Source organism: Salvia hispanica, chromosome 2, assembly GCF_029641045.1.
Source record: "Salvia hispanica isolate PSC_SH4W2 chromosome 2, Shi_PSC_v1, whole genome shotgun sequence".
Taxonomy (NCBI): domain Eukaryota; kingdom Viridiplantae; phylum Streptophyta; class Magnoliopsida; order Lamiales; family Lamiaceae; genus Salvia; species Salvia hispanica.
Window position 1 is genome coordinate 56649500 of NC_142693.1, and position 15200 is coordinate 56664699.

General features: G+C 32.2%; 1 protein-coding gene and 1 pseudogene across 1 annotated transcript; both read right to left on the bottom strand.

Moving 5' to 3' along the window:
• Positions 1-2978: 2978 nt before the first annotated feature.
• Positions 2979-5203, bottom strand: LOC148932705 (putative sugar phosphate/phosphate translocator At3g11320 pseudogene; annotated as a pseudogene).
• A 3829-nt stretch (positions 5204-9032) lies between these two features.
• On the bottom strand, positions 9033-14446 carry LOC148932706 (uncharacterized). The gene is made up of 5 exons (XM_089063617.1): positions 12583-14446; positions 10508-10705; positions 10329-10429; positions 10159-10211; positions 9033-9211 (listed from the first exon to the last, which is right to left on the bottom strand). Exons 1-5 carry the CDS (start codon positions 12631-12633, stop codon positions 9201-9203), a joined length of 414 nt encoding a protein of 137 aa, XP_088919743.1. The 5' UTR covers positions 12634-14446; the 3' UTR covers positions 9033-9200.
• Between the last annotated feature and the right edge of the window lie 754 nt (positions 14447-15200).

The following is a 15200-nucleotide window of genomic DNA, read 5'->3' on the forward strand; positions in this document are numbered from 1 at the left end:
TTATGCCCAAAAATCTCATCCTAACAAGACCCAAAGCATAATGTGATATTACTCCAACAACACTTGAAGATAAAATGTCTAAGTTTGCTTAGAGTCATCTGTTGCACCTCTTATAACTGTAATAATATATATATATATATATATATATATATATAGGGACATGTTAGGGTGCCACCACCCCTTAAAATAACACCATACCACCATTTCTAGCCAATCATTTGTACACGTGGACGAATAATAAGTTGCCACGTGGCAAAAAAAAATCTGAAAAAAGACGGACAGCAATGTGTTGGTCTTTAAACAGCAATTTTTCTTGAACAGCAATATCGACACACTATACAACAATCTATAGATTGCTGTGTAGTGTTTGTAATATTGTTGTGTAGCGTTTATAATATTGTTGTATAAGCGGTGTCACGTTGTCATTTTAAGAGGGGTTGTCATTTTAACACAAACCTATAGGGGTGCGTTAAAATGACAACACTCTTAAAATGATACTGTGACACCACGCTAGACTGCAATATTATATATGCTAGACTGCAATAGTATAAACGCTAGACTGCAATCTATAGATTGCAGTCTAGCGTATTGGATATTGCAGTCGGAAAAAATTGCAGTCTAGTGTATTGGATATTGCAGTCCGTGAAAATTTATCCTTGAGCAATTTTTATGATTGTCACATGGCAGCTTATTATTCGTCCACATGTACAAATGATTGGCTAGGAATGGTGGTATGGTGTTACTTTAAGAGATGTTGTCATTTTAAGACAATCCTATATATATATATATATATATATATTACAGTTATAAGAGGTGCAACAGATGACTCTAAGCAAACTTAGACATTTTATCTTCAAGTGTTGTTGGAGTAATATATAGATGAATCATTAATAGATATTAGTTTAAATACGTGGAAAATAATACTCCCACCGTCCACAAAAAATAGAGTAATTGGTGTATGTCACGGGGTTTTAATGTAGAATTGGTAAAGTAAGAGAGAAGGGAAAAAAGTAAGAGAAAAGGAGAAAATGTAAGTGAGAAAAAGTGTTAGTGGAATGATGTGTAGGTTTATTATTTGTTGAAAACTTTCCATAATTGAATGTGCTCTATTTTTTGTGGACAGAGGGAGTACAGTACATTATTCTTGTAAAATGGAAAAATGACTCTGACTGTGAGACAAAAATAAAACAAATTTACATCACACAAAACAAAAAAAAAACCTAAAGAATGTATAATTACCATTTCTCCTAATGAGATTTAAGATATTGTTTATCAAAAGCTATAATTTATGATTGTCCTGGTGAGAAACTTCCTAGTCGAGCTTCATTTCATTGCAATATAGTGACCCTGTACACTAAAAACCCAAACCTTGAAACCTAAACATTAAACCCTTAACTTTAAAATATACTCATCATGACCAACAAATGAACCAAATATCAATAAAATTCTCCCTCCGTCCCAGTTCAATTTTACTTTGTTGATCACTTATGCTAATTTGGGGGTTTTATATCTGTATTCGATTTCTTCACTGGGTCGGCCTACTTGATAATCCTTACTAATAATAAAGGTTTTTTTACCTGAATCTTGGCTAAAATTTTGTTTATGTGCCCATATCAAGAAAATGCTTTACAATAGGGCTATGTGAACAGTAAACAAAAAAAAATCTTGCTTGCATTCATCCAAGCATCTATTCACCCAATGGTATTATTTTTTGGAGCTGAAGTAGTGTTTTGTTGAAGCTAGACTTGTATTCTATCTAATTAAATAATTGTATTTCATAGGTGCAGGGAATGAATGAAATACATATACAAAGGCTCAAATAACTTATTATTAGATGTTAGATGTTTTATTACTTTTGAATTATACATAATTTAACATTAGTATAATTGTTATTAACAATATTAAACCAAACAAATAATTAATTTAAATAATCATCTTTACTAATTTTTAAGTGAATCACAACTAATTTATAAATAATAGAAATTGTCAAACATGAATAATAGTATATTCTTTAAAAAATAAAAACTAAAACAAATTTGAAGTTCTTAATTATAGTGTTTTGTTATAGCTAATTTATTTTATGTTTAACATTAAATGTAACTAAGGAAACTTAGAGTACAAATCTCTATGTTGAAATCTCTAATTACAAAACTACCTGCAATCCTCTCATTGTTATATTAATCAAGATTAATATTGACCATTCAAAAAGTATATGAAATCTCTATTAACATTAATGATGGAGAATTGTTGGTTGATTATCAATTTAGATTCGATTATGATTAAATAATACATGTCCCTAATATCTAGGACTAAAAATTGCTTCTAATATTGCATATATAAATTGTTATTTTTTAAAATAAAATATCCCTATAATATAGCCTTAAAAGACGCCTCTACCATTACATATATTTCCAAGAAGGAATCTATTCATATAAGTAGCCACTAATTATACAATTATACATATTTATAATTCTAACTCATTTGTGCATATGTGAACATTTGATAACTTTATTTGCCGATATAACTGATAAGGCTAATTTCATGCATCGGTATGTGCAAAGTAATGTTATAATTTGCTGGGTCTAACACGTTTCCTAAGCCAGGTGTGTGAAGAAAATGGCTAGATCGAGGAAGTTATGGAGGAGATGGTCTAGCAGGAGAATGGAACGAAATGAGCAGGAATTACGAGGAAATTGGCGTGATAAAGGGAGTCTACAGCTGAGGGCAACAAAGTCATTATCAATACCTCGCTGGACCCACTAAAACGCCTATAAATAGAGAGGAGCATGCAGCGCAATGATATAGTTTTTACTCTTCTTAGCTCATACATTTACACACACACTTGGGAAAAATTCTGGGGATAATCGTGATAGGGGGGTACTTTCTAAAGATCTCGAGTTTGGTAACACCGTCCTAGTGAGGGCGAAGATACAATTGTTTTAATTTCAGCTGTTTTTGCTAGTTTCCACCGTCGAACTTCACTTTTGGGAGTCGACTTTGATGTTGATGATGTTTAACTGCTTATCGCTCATGGATCTGAGTTTAGCTGTTTAATTTCAAGTTATTTTGCTTAGATCTCTCTGCTGTTAGCGTAATTCTTAAATTCCTATGTCGATCTCTGCTTATTTCGTTATTGAGGTGTTTGATGTGGAATTTGGTGACAGATCTGTGGTTGATTGAGTGTTCGGAGCTTAAATTTGTAAATCTGACGTGATGGAGAATTTCTTCTGTTTGGAGTCCGTGTCGGACCGCTTGGATCCGGAGTGGATTTAGCGTCTGAAGTTGGTTTTGGCGTGTGAAAGAAACAGTAGTTGATAGACTTGTTTTATTTCCTTTGTTTTCTATTTCACTTCGTCTAGGTATGCAGATCTGTTAAGTTCTTTGTTATTTATGCATAGATTTGATTTCAAGTTAGTAGCCCTGTTTTTGATTTGCTTATGTGTTTTCTCAAGAAGTTTTATGCGAATTTGGTTGTAGAAGACGATGTCACTGTCAGTTAGTACGAGAGTTAGTTATTCTGCCACTTTCCAGTCGTACTCTGCTTTTTCTTAGATGTGGTCCCACCGTAGAATTATCTCCTAGGTCTAGCTGTTAGGTAAAGTTTCTTTCTAATATTCCCAAGTCAAGTTAATTTTAATTTTCCTCAACCCAAGAAAATGCGTGGCAGCAGCCAACACCAAAAATACTCCCAAATCCTTGATTACGAGTCTTACGCATCCTTCTCTGTGAGATCGATCCCTACTTCCCTATACTAGGTTTAGTAAAGTGGTTGAGGGTTTTTGAAGCGGGGAAGTACTTGTGTGTCCGACGACCGGGATTCCGCACAACCTACGAGTTCCTAGACCAAGTGATCTAGTGGACTTGCTGGATCTGAGGAACCTGCCTTATTTGAATATCGCAACACTGCACACACACTACACTTGTACTGTCACATCTCAAGTAGCTTCAATAACCTAGCAAAAAAAGCTTCCATTCTCATATTCTTCGCCAAATATTTATGTGGCTTTTTTTTCTGGACAACAAACATCTTCCTACCCAAGCTTTACTCGTCGGCCAGCTCAATCAGGTACTTCTCTCCCTTTCTCTATTCAACAAATAAAAAAACAATAGTGTAAATGAAATTTTTAACATAAGAAAAAAAAAACATACTAATTTGAGATTAGTGCTATAGTTCAACATAATAAACATAGATATTGTACAAAAATAGCAAAATAAAATAAAATAGGATACCTTTTGCAGAATGGTTAGAGCTAATTCAATCTCAACATGAGTTGAAGTATTGTTGAAGTTGCCCCTAGCAAGAATGAATTTTCATCAATTCTTCAAGCTTCTTTAACAAAGTGGAATCAAATTTTATATTTCTATTTCAGTAAATTATCATTGTACAAGTCAAATTTATAGAACACTCCAACCTGATATTACCCTTTAGAGGAAAGCAAAATTCCCTGAACTACTGATTTAAGTGTCCTTGCTGTTGTAGCTCTGATACACATGAGAAAACCAAACAAATGGAACCCAAATCAGATAATACACGATTTCCTAATCAGTTTGATTTCACAACAGAAGAATGACTAGATCCTGAATTAGAAGTTAGAACTAACACAAGAGCGCCCATTCAAATTGCATTTAAACCACTTTTTTTTAATAGATAAACCCCAAAAACTCATTTTCCATTATATGAATCCAACAATTAATGATATCACCAATACAAAATCAAAATTGCAAGCAAAGAAATTAAACAATAAAAAGGAGAAAGGCGATGATATGATACCCCACTGGCGATGATGACTCCCGTGACCACAGGAATCAAAGTGACGTAAGTCAACCAGGCCTCTCTTCAGACGGCGGTGAAGAAGGGGGTGGTGGCGCCGATAGTCTGATTGAAGCTGACGGGCAAGTACTTGAGGGAAATGTTGCCACTAACAGCGGAGGTGCAGAAAATGAAGCTGAGAGCGGATATCTTAATAAAATGAACCCTAGATCTTAAGGTCTGCATCGGCACAACCTTCATCCACGCAATGGTGATGTAGCTGAGTAGCGTGTAGGCCGTCATGTGGCACATGGTGAGGAAAATCGGGTACCGGAAGCCGTAATTACTCAACAGATTCTTGTTTAGCAGCAAAACCCCAATGTTGGAGGAGTACCACGACGTGACCAGCCCGATCGTGAAGAATCGGCCCGAGGATGATTGGGATTGAGATTGGGATTAGGATTGGATTAGTTGTTAATTTAAGAATTGATTTGGCGGAGCGGGGGTTTTGATTTTTGAATTGATTGGATCAATTAGGGTTGAAAAGGGGTTGATTGCATTTGCTGAATTCAGCGGGATTGAGAGGCATGGCGATGCAAAGGAGTCAGCGTCAAGGAGAGAATGTGTGCTCACTGCTCATTGTAAGAACTATGGCCAAGATTTGTTTGCAGAGGAATGTAATAGAATCAACGAAATACATATATGAAGACTCAAAAAATGAAATGTAAAGCTAGACATTTTTTTCCCACCACGGTCATCAGTCCATGAATTATTTGGTCAAACATGCGTCCATGATATTGAAAGTACAACCAAAAAAGTGTAAAGTAAATTTAAAGATGCTAAACTTACCAAAAAGTGGTTCATCACATACATTACCAATCTGCATAATCTCCTCTAAAGACTTGAAATAAAAAAGCATTTTTGAAAATTGAGGCTCATTAACTTCAAACATTTGTGTGCTTGAAATCATCTTAATGTGGTATGCATGATTTGTAACTGGATTGCGAGGTTGATTTTGCCTCACGAGAAAATTGCGTATACGAAAAATACTCTCTTCCCTAATTAGTGCACCAAACCTTGCATGTAGAATTCGTGCAACAGTTGCTTGAATCTTTATGCCCTGAACACAAAAAAGTCCATAGCTAATGATTTCATATAACTTGCAAAAACATAACTAAAAAGCACAAAACAACGTACCATTCGATATGAAGAACACATTCTAAACTCACGATATTAGTTTTGTCTCTAGGAGCGGCAACTTCATAGACATGAATGCGACGGACTTTGATAATCGAATTAGTTTTTCACCACATAACCGATGCATGAAATTAGCCTTATCAATCCTTATCAGGTTCATCTACTTCATTTTCGGTTAATGGGTTTTACACATCATCATGTTGTTCTATTGTGTGTTTTTATTGTGACACAATAGGAACAACGGCCTTAGGTGCAACAGCATGTGAATGAACCTTATTGTGGACTTCATGAACATCCACCTTTCACCACTCCCACTATTTTACCATTTTCAATTAACCTAGCATTTCCCGTTTAAAATATTCTCGCACTATGGTTAGAACAATAAAGTGTATATCCCTTTGATTTTTCCGAATAGCCAATAAAAAATTTAATGACAATCCTTAAATCAAAATTTTTTCATGTGGATTATATATAACATTACTTATGCTCGACAACCCCAAATACGAATATGCCTTAAGCTAGGTTTCCTTTCTGTCCACAGTTCAAAAGGAGTTTTAGGAACTGTCTCACTACGAACCTAATTAAGCATATACATCGTAGTCTTTAAAGCATAAATCCACAATGAAAAGGGTAAAGTATAACAACTTAACATACTTCTAACCATTTTCATTAATGTACGATTCCACATTTCTATTACACCTTCATGTAGCGGAGTATTAAGCATTGCATACCGTGTACAAATGCCTCTACTTCGAGAAACTTTACAAATGGACGTGGATATTATCCATAAAATTTTCTTAACAACTCAACATCTTTATCCAACCTCACAATTTTAACTTTTCTATCTAACTGTCATTCCACCATGTCAATTAATACCTTTAGGACATTCAATGACTTGGATCTTTCATACAGTAGACATTTATTCCATAATGTGAGTAACCGTCGATAAAGATGATAAAGTATTTCTCACCAACCAAAGAAGGAGTATCAAAAGGACCGAGTATATCAGTATGTATTAACTTAATAAGTTGAGTGCTTCTCATGGCTGATTTCTTTATAATGTGTTTAGTTTGCTTCTCTTTAATGCAATCTATACACATATTTAGGACACTAAATTCCAATTTTGAGGAAAACTTTCATACTTTACCAACCTCATTTTCTTTGGAAATAAGACCTTATCTTTAATGCCACAAGAACGTTAATCTTTTACTTGACTAAAGACGCTTAACGCCTCGACTTTCGATCTTAAATAAGGATTCAGAAAACTTTGCATCAAGATTGTATCTATTAAGTGAATCAAATAATGTACCATTGTCATATCGGCACGACAGGGATACACCATACGCAATCTTGATATTAAAACTTAAGCTATCCAATCTACTTACAAAAAACAAGAATTATAGCACATCAGGCACATACATATATTCTTTAAAATCTACATGACATCCGATGTCTAAGATCGATCCGTAAGTCTTAACGCCTTCGTTCAATGCTTTCATCATGTTTTCCATGAACAAATATTGTTCAACTCCTTTATAGATTGGATCGAACTGAATCCATGTTTAATATGAGACATATGAGTTGTAGCACCAAAAACTAACCACTAAGTATTACTAGGCTCTATGATAAGATTTAATTTAAAGTAAACAAAACTGTTATGTTCAACTTTCTTATCGAATCAAGCCTTCCTTTTTAGGACAATCGTTTCTAAAGTGTTCTATTTTCTTGCAAATGAAACACTTCTTTTCCTTATGGATATGCTTTTCCGGACCTTTTAGAAAAGATTTATCCTTCCTTTTGTCCTAGTTACTTAGTTTTCCTTTATTGGTGCCTACACCTCCAAGACCTATGAGATTTGCAACTTGATAATTTATCTTATTTAATCTCCGTTCCTTTTAAACCAACATAGCCTTTAATTATTTAAATGTCTCATTTATCTTTAATGATGTTATAATACAACTGGAACTGGCTAAATTCAACATGTAGGGAGTTTATGATAAATTTTGACTGACAATTACTCATGAACCTCCATTCTCATGGTCGTTAACTTTACTGTCAGTCAAGTTAGACATGTTTGTCACATGATCGGCTGAGTCCGGTCAAACTTCTTTGTAGTAAGCCCTACATTATGCTTCTACAATTGACTTATCAGCCAAAGCCGATCGTGAACACTCTCTAATTTTCTTAATGAATTCCCTTACATTTTCTGTCATGGGAAAAGATGGCCTCAAATTTTCTGTCATCGTCATTCTCATAAGGCTCAACCTGTTTGATTACTCCAGTCTCACATTGAGATTTTCAGTTACGGAGTTACATCTATAATGGCTGAGGATTCCTCTTCCGTTAGTATGACAAGGTCCAATATGTTTACACCCAGCGTAAGCCGAATCTATTCAGACCATTCTCCATAATTTTGCCCATTAATTTAATGACAGAGTTAGCATATGCATACAAATTTTATAAAGCTGCAACATTTATACATGCTTATCTGTACGTGCTTGAGTTCTTTAACACAGATTCATAAACAGTAATAAAAACTTTAAATAACATGCATTCAAGTAACCTTTGGGTAATACTTAAGCACATGTACTTTCAACGATGCTAAATATATACTTTAACAATTAATCAAACTAAACATATATCAAATAAGCATGTTGCCTTTGGGTGTACATACTAAATGACACATGAATAAATAATTAATACACTTCGTATTTATTAACTATATACAACGATCCACCTTTGGGTGATCTCCTAATATACAGATAATAAAATAATTGATCAATCAAACTCTCATGTCATTTATAGCATCTCTATAATCATGATCAATCAATTAACATTTATCATTTTCAATAAATAAATGCAATATAACAGGACCACTTTGGTGATAAACAAGTTATATATTATTTAAATATTGAAATCTTTAATGGGTATAATATCCTAATATTGTTTTAACATTTCATAAAACAATTACCCAACACACAAGCGGAAGCATATTAACCAAAATTGAAAAATCCAAGACCATTCAAATTTCAATTTTGAAATGTGAATTAACCAAATCTAGATTGGCTCTGATACCAACTGTAAGTCATATCTCATCTTTAATGATTTCGATAATGAAATCTATGTCTAGATTTGAATTAATTCAACCATGACATTTATACTATAACGTAGAGATAAAATCATCAATCTCCATCCATGCTTTCTTCATTTTGATGTAGAGGTTGAAATCCACCCATTGATGTTCGTCCTATCTTTAATTGGATCCTGCATAATTGATATTAACCCCTCTTTGACCTCAACACTTTAATAATTTTTTTGATGGATAAAGAATCAATATCATCTATAGTATAACATATGTACCGTGAGTACGCCTTATATGAGCATATGTTTTGGTAATTGTGTATATCTTTCACACATAAACACACTCTTATATAGGCATCACATACCCTTTTTCGAATGATTGCGTCGATTCACATAAAAACTCATGCAGTTCATGTAAAAACCGAATTCCACAAAGGGAAGTGTCGGTTGGCAATTGTGAATTACTCCCTCCGTTCCACGTTACTTGAGTCACTTCTTTTTTGCACTCGTTTTGAAAAAATAATAATAAATAGTTAAAATGTAGAGAAAAATTCTCTTTTTTATTTTATTTTCTCTACATTTTAACTATTTATTATTATTTTTTCAAAATGAGTGCAAAAAAGAAGTGACTCAAGTAACGCGGGATGGAGGGAGTAGTTTACTAGCAATAAACTAATTGGCCCTTTTCATCACAATTTCATGCGTAACATTGATATACATTAATATTTAAAATGTATAGCAATTCCTCACGTAACATACTTATACACCTTAATATATAATGCGTATATATAATTCATTATCCTTCATATATATTATAATATATAATATATATTATAAAGAAACTTTTCATATATATATACAATTATATTACATAATTAGAGGTAAGAGAAGAGGGTTATCAATACACCCGATTCTAATTCTTTAATCGAAACCGGTCTATCGTCTTTTATATTAGAATCCTTAATTTATTATGAACTTAATCCTTAATATTAAACCAATAGATACATAGGTCACATAAGAATATAATATTCTTACACATCAGTCCATGAATTATTTGGTCAAACATGCGTCCATGATATTGAAAGTACAATCAAAAAAGTGTAAAGTAAAGTTAAAGATGCTAAACTTACCAAAAAGTGGTTCATCACATACATTACCAATCTGCATAATCTCATCTAATGACCTGAAACAAAAAAGCATTTTTGGAAATTGAGTCTCATTAACTTCAAACATTTGTGTGCTTGAAATCATCTTAATGTGGTATGCATGATTTGTAACTGGATTGCGAGGCCGATTTTACCTCACGAGAAAATTGTGTATACGAAAAATACTCCCTTCCCTAATTAGTGCACCAAACCTTGTGTGTAGAATTCGTGGAATAGTTGCTTGAATCTTTATGCCCTGAACACAAAAAAATTCCATAGCTAATGATTTCATATAACTTGCAAAAACATAACTAAAAAGCACAAAACAACGTACCATTCGATCGTGAAGAACACATTCTAAACTCACGATATTAGTTATGTCTCTAGGAGCGGCAACTTCATAGACATGGATGAGACGGACTTTTATAATCGAATTAGTTTTCGTTGGTTGTACATCATCGAGTAAGGTGTTGTATGGTTCCATGATATCAACTTTGTTATTCGTGGGAAGAACAAAAAGATGAAGTTTGAGCTGTATAAGGGAAAAATATCACGATATTGCCTATGTGGATAGATCAAATGTCATATTTATAGGGAAAAATAATTTTATGATATTTAACTTATCTAAACTTAAAAGTAATTTATTTATATCTTTGAATAAAATTTCAATTCCGGGTATATAAGTAGCCTGCTATATGAACAAATATTTAATGTAAGATTTAAAGTGATGATAATTATATTTATAGTACTTATTTGCAAATAGTAGCCATACTTATCATTTATAAAAAAAGTAACGACAATTCAAATACTTTTTGATTAAATGATACGATCTAAACATCAATATAGCGTTTTTTAAAAACTGTCAAGCTAATCTAATTTTAATGTCATCAAAGCTTTCTAACCTTTCATTTTCTAAACTAATACATGCTATTTTATAAATATTAATATTTATCCCCTAACTTATGCGGCTCTTTTCAAATTCTTCACATTCTTCACTTAGGTTAAAATTAAATTTGGCATAATATTATATTATTGTAAACGGTTAGTATAAATGACACGGATTTCAATGTGCAATTGATAAAATAAGATAGAGATAAGAAAAAAATAAAAGAGAAAAGAAAGAAAAAGGTAGTGGAATGAGTGTTGGGAGATTGTGAGGTCCACATTATAAATGATGTGTAAGATTATTACTCCCTCCGTTCCCGATTAATTGTCACTAAATGTAAAGACTAGTTAGTTGAAAAAGTAATAGAATGTGGGACCTATTTTTTAATATTATTTTATAATAAAATGTGAGTGAAGTGAGTTAGTGGAATGTGAGACCTATCTACCATTTATGGTATAAATGAAGTGCGACAATTCTTGAGGGACGGACTGAAATAGAAAAGAGTGACAATTAATCGGTGACCGAGGGAATATTTATTGAAAAACTTTCAATATTTAGACTTTGTCTAATTTTGGAGGACGACAAAAAATGGTGAAATTAGTTTGTTTTTTTTTTGGGCAGAGGGAGTACTTAAAAAAAGAAGGTAGTACTATATAAGTCTTATGAGTCTCTCTATCCTAAAATCAATTGGTGATAGGAGGATAGACCATGAGATTTATATAGTAATTTCAATCATCTATGAACACTGATGTGGGATACTTATATTAGTAGATTTAGTTTCAATTGCTAATACACTCACTTACGGGAATGGATCCCCTGTTGTGCTCCTACCACAACAGGAAGTGTTGTGCTCTCACAGTCTATTTTTTTAATAATAAAATAAAATATTAAAATGTTAATTAATTTTTTTTTTAAATTGTGCTGTGAGAGCACATCACTCCCTGTTGTGGTGGAAGCACAGGGGATCCATCTCCCTCACTTACACATTCCAAGCTGGAGTTGGACTTATTTTTATGTTTAGTTGGACTACTGACCTAAATTTTAAGCCTAGATAATCACAATGGTCCCCGAACCCCAAATGCAATGAAGATTATCAACAATTTTGTGCCCTAAAAAATAACCTACAAGGAACATTATCACCAATTTTGTGCCCTAAGCTAATACTTCCTTCGTCCCATTAAATATAAAACATTTGTTTTTTAGCACAAGATTTTATCTAGTGTTGTTTTATCAGTTAATGAAGCGAGAAGAAAAAGTAGTGATGATGTTTCAATTTTAGCAAACTTCTCATTTCTAATAGGACAACTGAGAAAAGAAAATATTTATATTTTAATAGGGCAGAGGGAATTAGGGGTGGTTTCGGTACGGTATATCGTACTTTGAGTGTCATACCGTATACCGTACCGAAAATTACGGTATGAAAAAACCCCATACCGATACCATACCGAATTTTTCATTATACCGGAAATTCGGTATGGTAGTTTTTGATACCGTTACCATACTGTGTTTTCGGTATACCGTACCGCATTCCGGTATATTGTCCTTTTGCAGTATACCGAACTTCTGTACGACATGTCGTTATACCTGTTATAACGGAAAAATAATATATTATACCTAAAATATTTAAAAAAAACAATTATATCGTTCAACTACTTAAAAATGTATAAAACAATTAAAATTCGTACAGTCATTCTAATATTCAAATTTATAAAACTTTGACAACCAAATCAAAAACAAATTATAAAATCATGAGCAACATTATCTTCACTAGTATCACACCTCGTGCGATGCACGACCCAATTGATTTTCTATTTGCATTAATTCAAAACTGTGAATTCACATATACCGAATGAGAAACAATATTATTATTTCAAGTTCTAAAATCACAAATTTATACAATAGCAATTTATTGTACCAATAAAAACTCATATAATTAAATAAGTTTATAAACTAAAAATTGCACACAAATCACATACTCCATCATTTAAATCACTTTTCGATCTATACTACTCCACAAAAGATCAATTCCAAACACATGTCAATAAAAATAATATACAAATATATATTAGAAGATCAATGTACTTGAATAAAAGAAAAAAAAATCACATAATTAAGTTCGACACTTCAAAACATACATCACTTCCACCATAAGGACCTGCAAGGAGAACAACATAAACACCATGATTGATGATCCACCATTAAGAGTAGCAGTATTAAAAGAAAAATCTCTTCATATTGAAGTATGAAAGAATACCTCGGTACCTCCACTATAACCCAACATTGACAACTATATAAATTGCAAAGTTTATAGGTTAGTGAGTAAGTGGCAATGAATGTTATTAGTGGGTAGTTAATCATGAAAAAAATGAAAAGTCATAATATTAATATTTCATTTAGGTTATATAACTTAATATTTAAATTTAATAATATAGTGAGTATATTAGAAAAAAAAATTTATATTATCAATGGCATTCATGTAATCTTTTCGGTACCATTGGTAACATGAAAACAAAATTCCAAGGAATACATAAAATGGAAAAATTGGATGTATTTTCAACGGATCACATCTAGTAAGAAAAAAATATTTTGTTTTGGTTTGCCCTGTCGTCACCTTTGAAATAACGTATAGTATAACTTTAGGAACACTTTTCGCTTTTCTCTATGGATCTATTGTAAGAAAGGAACAATGTGGAACTTCGAGGTGTCAATTATATCAATTATGAGAATGGTAAACCAATTCGAAGAATTTCTGATACAAATATTCAATTAGTTCGGACTTGATAGTATGGTGTTACAAAATCTTTTTGATATCAAATACACAAAATCGAACCCTAAACCTTAAACTTAAACCTTCAAACCCGATTATTATATTATAACACCTTTTTAGCATCCATTAATCTTCTTTCAAAAACTTTCACTTTCTCCATTTATTTATCATAGGAACCTTATTGATCTCCCTCACTTATGACATGATTTTATAGCAATTATATGACAATTATGTTAATTTCCTCCAATTTATATCAAAATTGTATATAATACTCCTATATACTGAAAATTGCATAAATGAAAAAAAATCCTTCCTTCATTAATTAGTTCACCAAACCTCGCGTGAAAAGTTCATGATAAAGTTGCTTGAACTCTTACGCCTTGAAAAAAAAATAGTCCATAGTTAGTGATTTCATATAATTAGCAAACACAAGCAGCACAAAACAGCATACCATTTGGTCGTGAAAAACAAATTCTAAACTCACGACATTGGTTGTCTCTAGGAGCGGTAAAATCATAAACACGAACACAATGAATTTTGATAATCGAAGTAGTTGTGGAAAGATGTGGATCATGAAAAAGGTGTGGAATTTTTGCATGGAAGCAACCTTTCTTCCCATGATAATAACAAAAATATCAAATTTGAGTCGTATAAGATAAATAGAAATGTGTCTTACCAAATGTCATATTTATAGGCCAAAGAAATAACCATTAGGTTTTCGAAAACCCTTCACATCCTTTATGCAAACGTTTGTAAAGAGTAGTAGTGTGCATTAAATTTTACAATAAAGGTGAGATATAATGTTTTATAATAAATATGCACTCATGCACAATTTTCTAACGGGTGCTTGGTTATTTATGTATATAGACATTTAGGATGAGTATTTGCATTAAAATGCACAGAATGATGAGAATTGATGTTTTGTAATTGATTTAAAAACCGTGATGTTTAATTGGCATAACAAAGTTATGGGAATTTATTTTTTTTAATTGCATTCGACGCCATACTACTTTGCATTAGAATTGAATGTACAATAATGATGATTTGATGACAATTTAATTTCTTAATTTCGGTAAAATGTATTGTACGGTTCGTCCAATTACATGCATCTCTAAAATTGTGCGTGGAATACATCAAAATGTAGAAATTAAATAAAAACAGTTTTAATTAAATTGTAATTTTTCATTTAAAATGACACTCTTGTAAATATTTACAAAACTCATTGATATATGTATAAATAGATTACTCCAGAAATATTAAAATGCATTAAATCTATTTTTAATTAAATTATTAAATATCAAAATGATGAGAATCTCCAAAATTAGCCCAAGACTTGTTCTTGTAAAAGCAACACAAATAGAATGGACGAGGGGG

What these genes read in the sequence shown, in the direction of transcription:
- LOC148932706 (XM_089063617.1), bottom strand. Translation starts at nt 12,633, where the DNA reads ATGTCGTACAGAAGTTCGGTATACTGCAAAAGGACAATATACCGGAAT. An exon ending in GGACAATATACCGGAATGCG is followed by an intron (nt 10,706 to 12,582) that starts GTACGGTATACC and finishes TCCCTTATACAG; the next exon opens with CTCAAACTTCATCTTTTTGT. An exon ending in GTGTTCTTCACGATCGAATG is followed by an intron (nt 10,430 to 10,507) that starts GTACGTTGTTTT and finishes TTTTGTGTTCAG; the next exon opens with GGCATAAAGATTCAAGCAAC.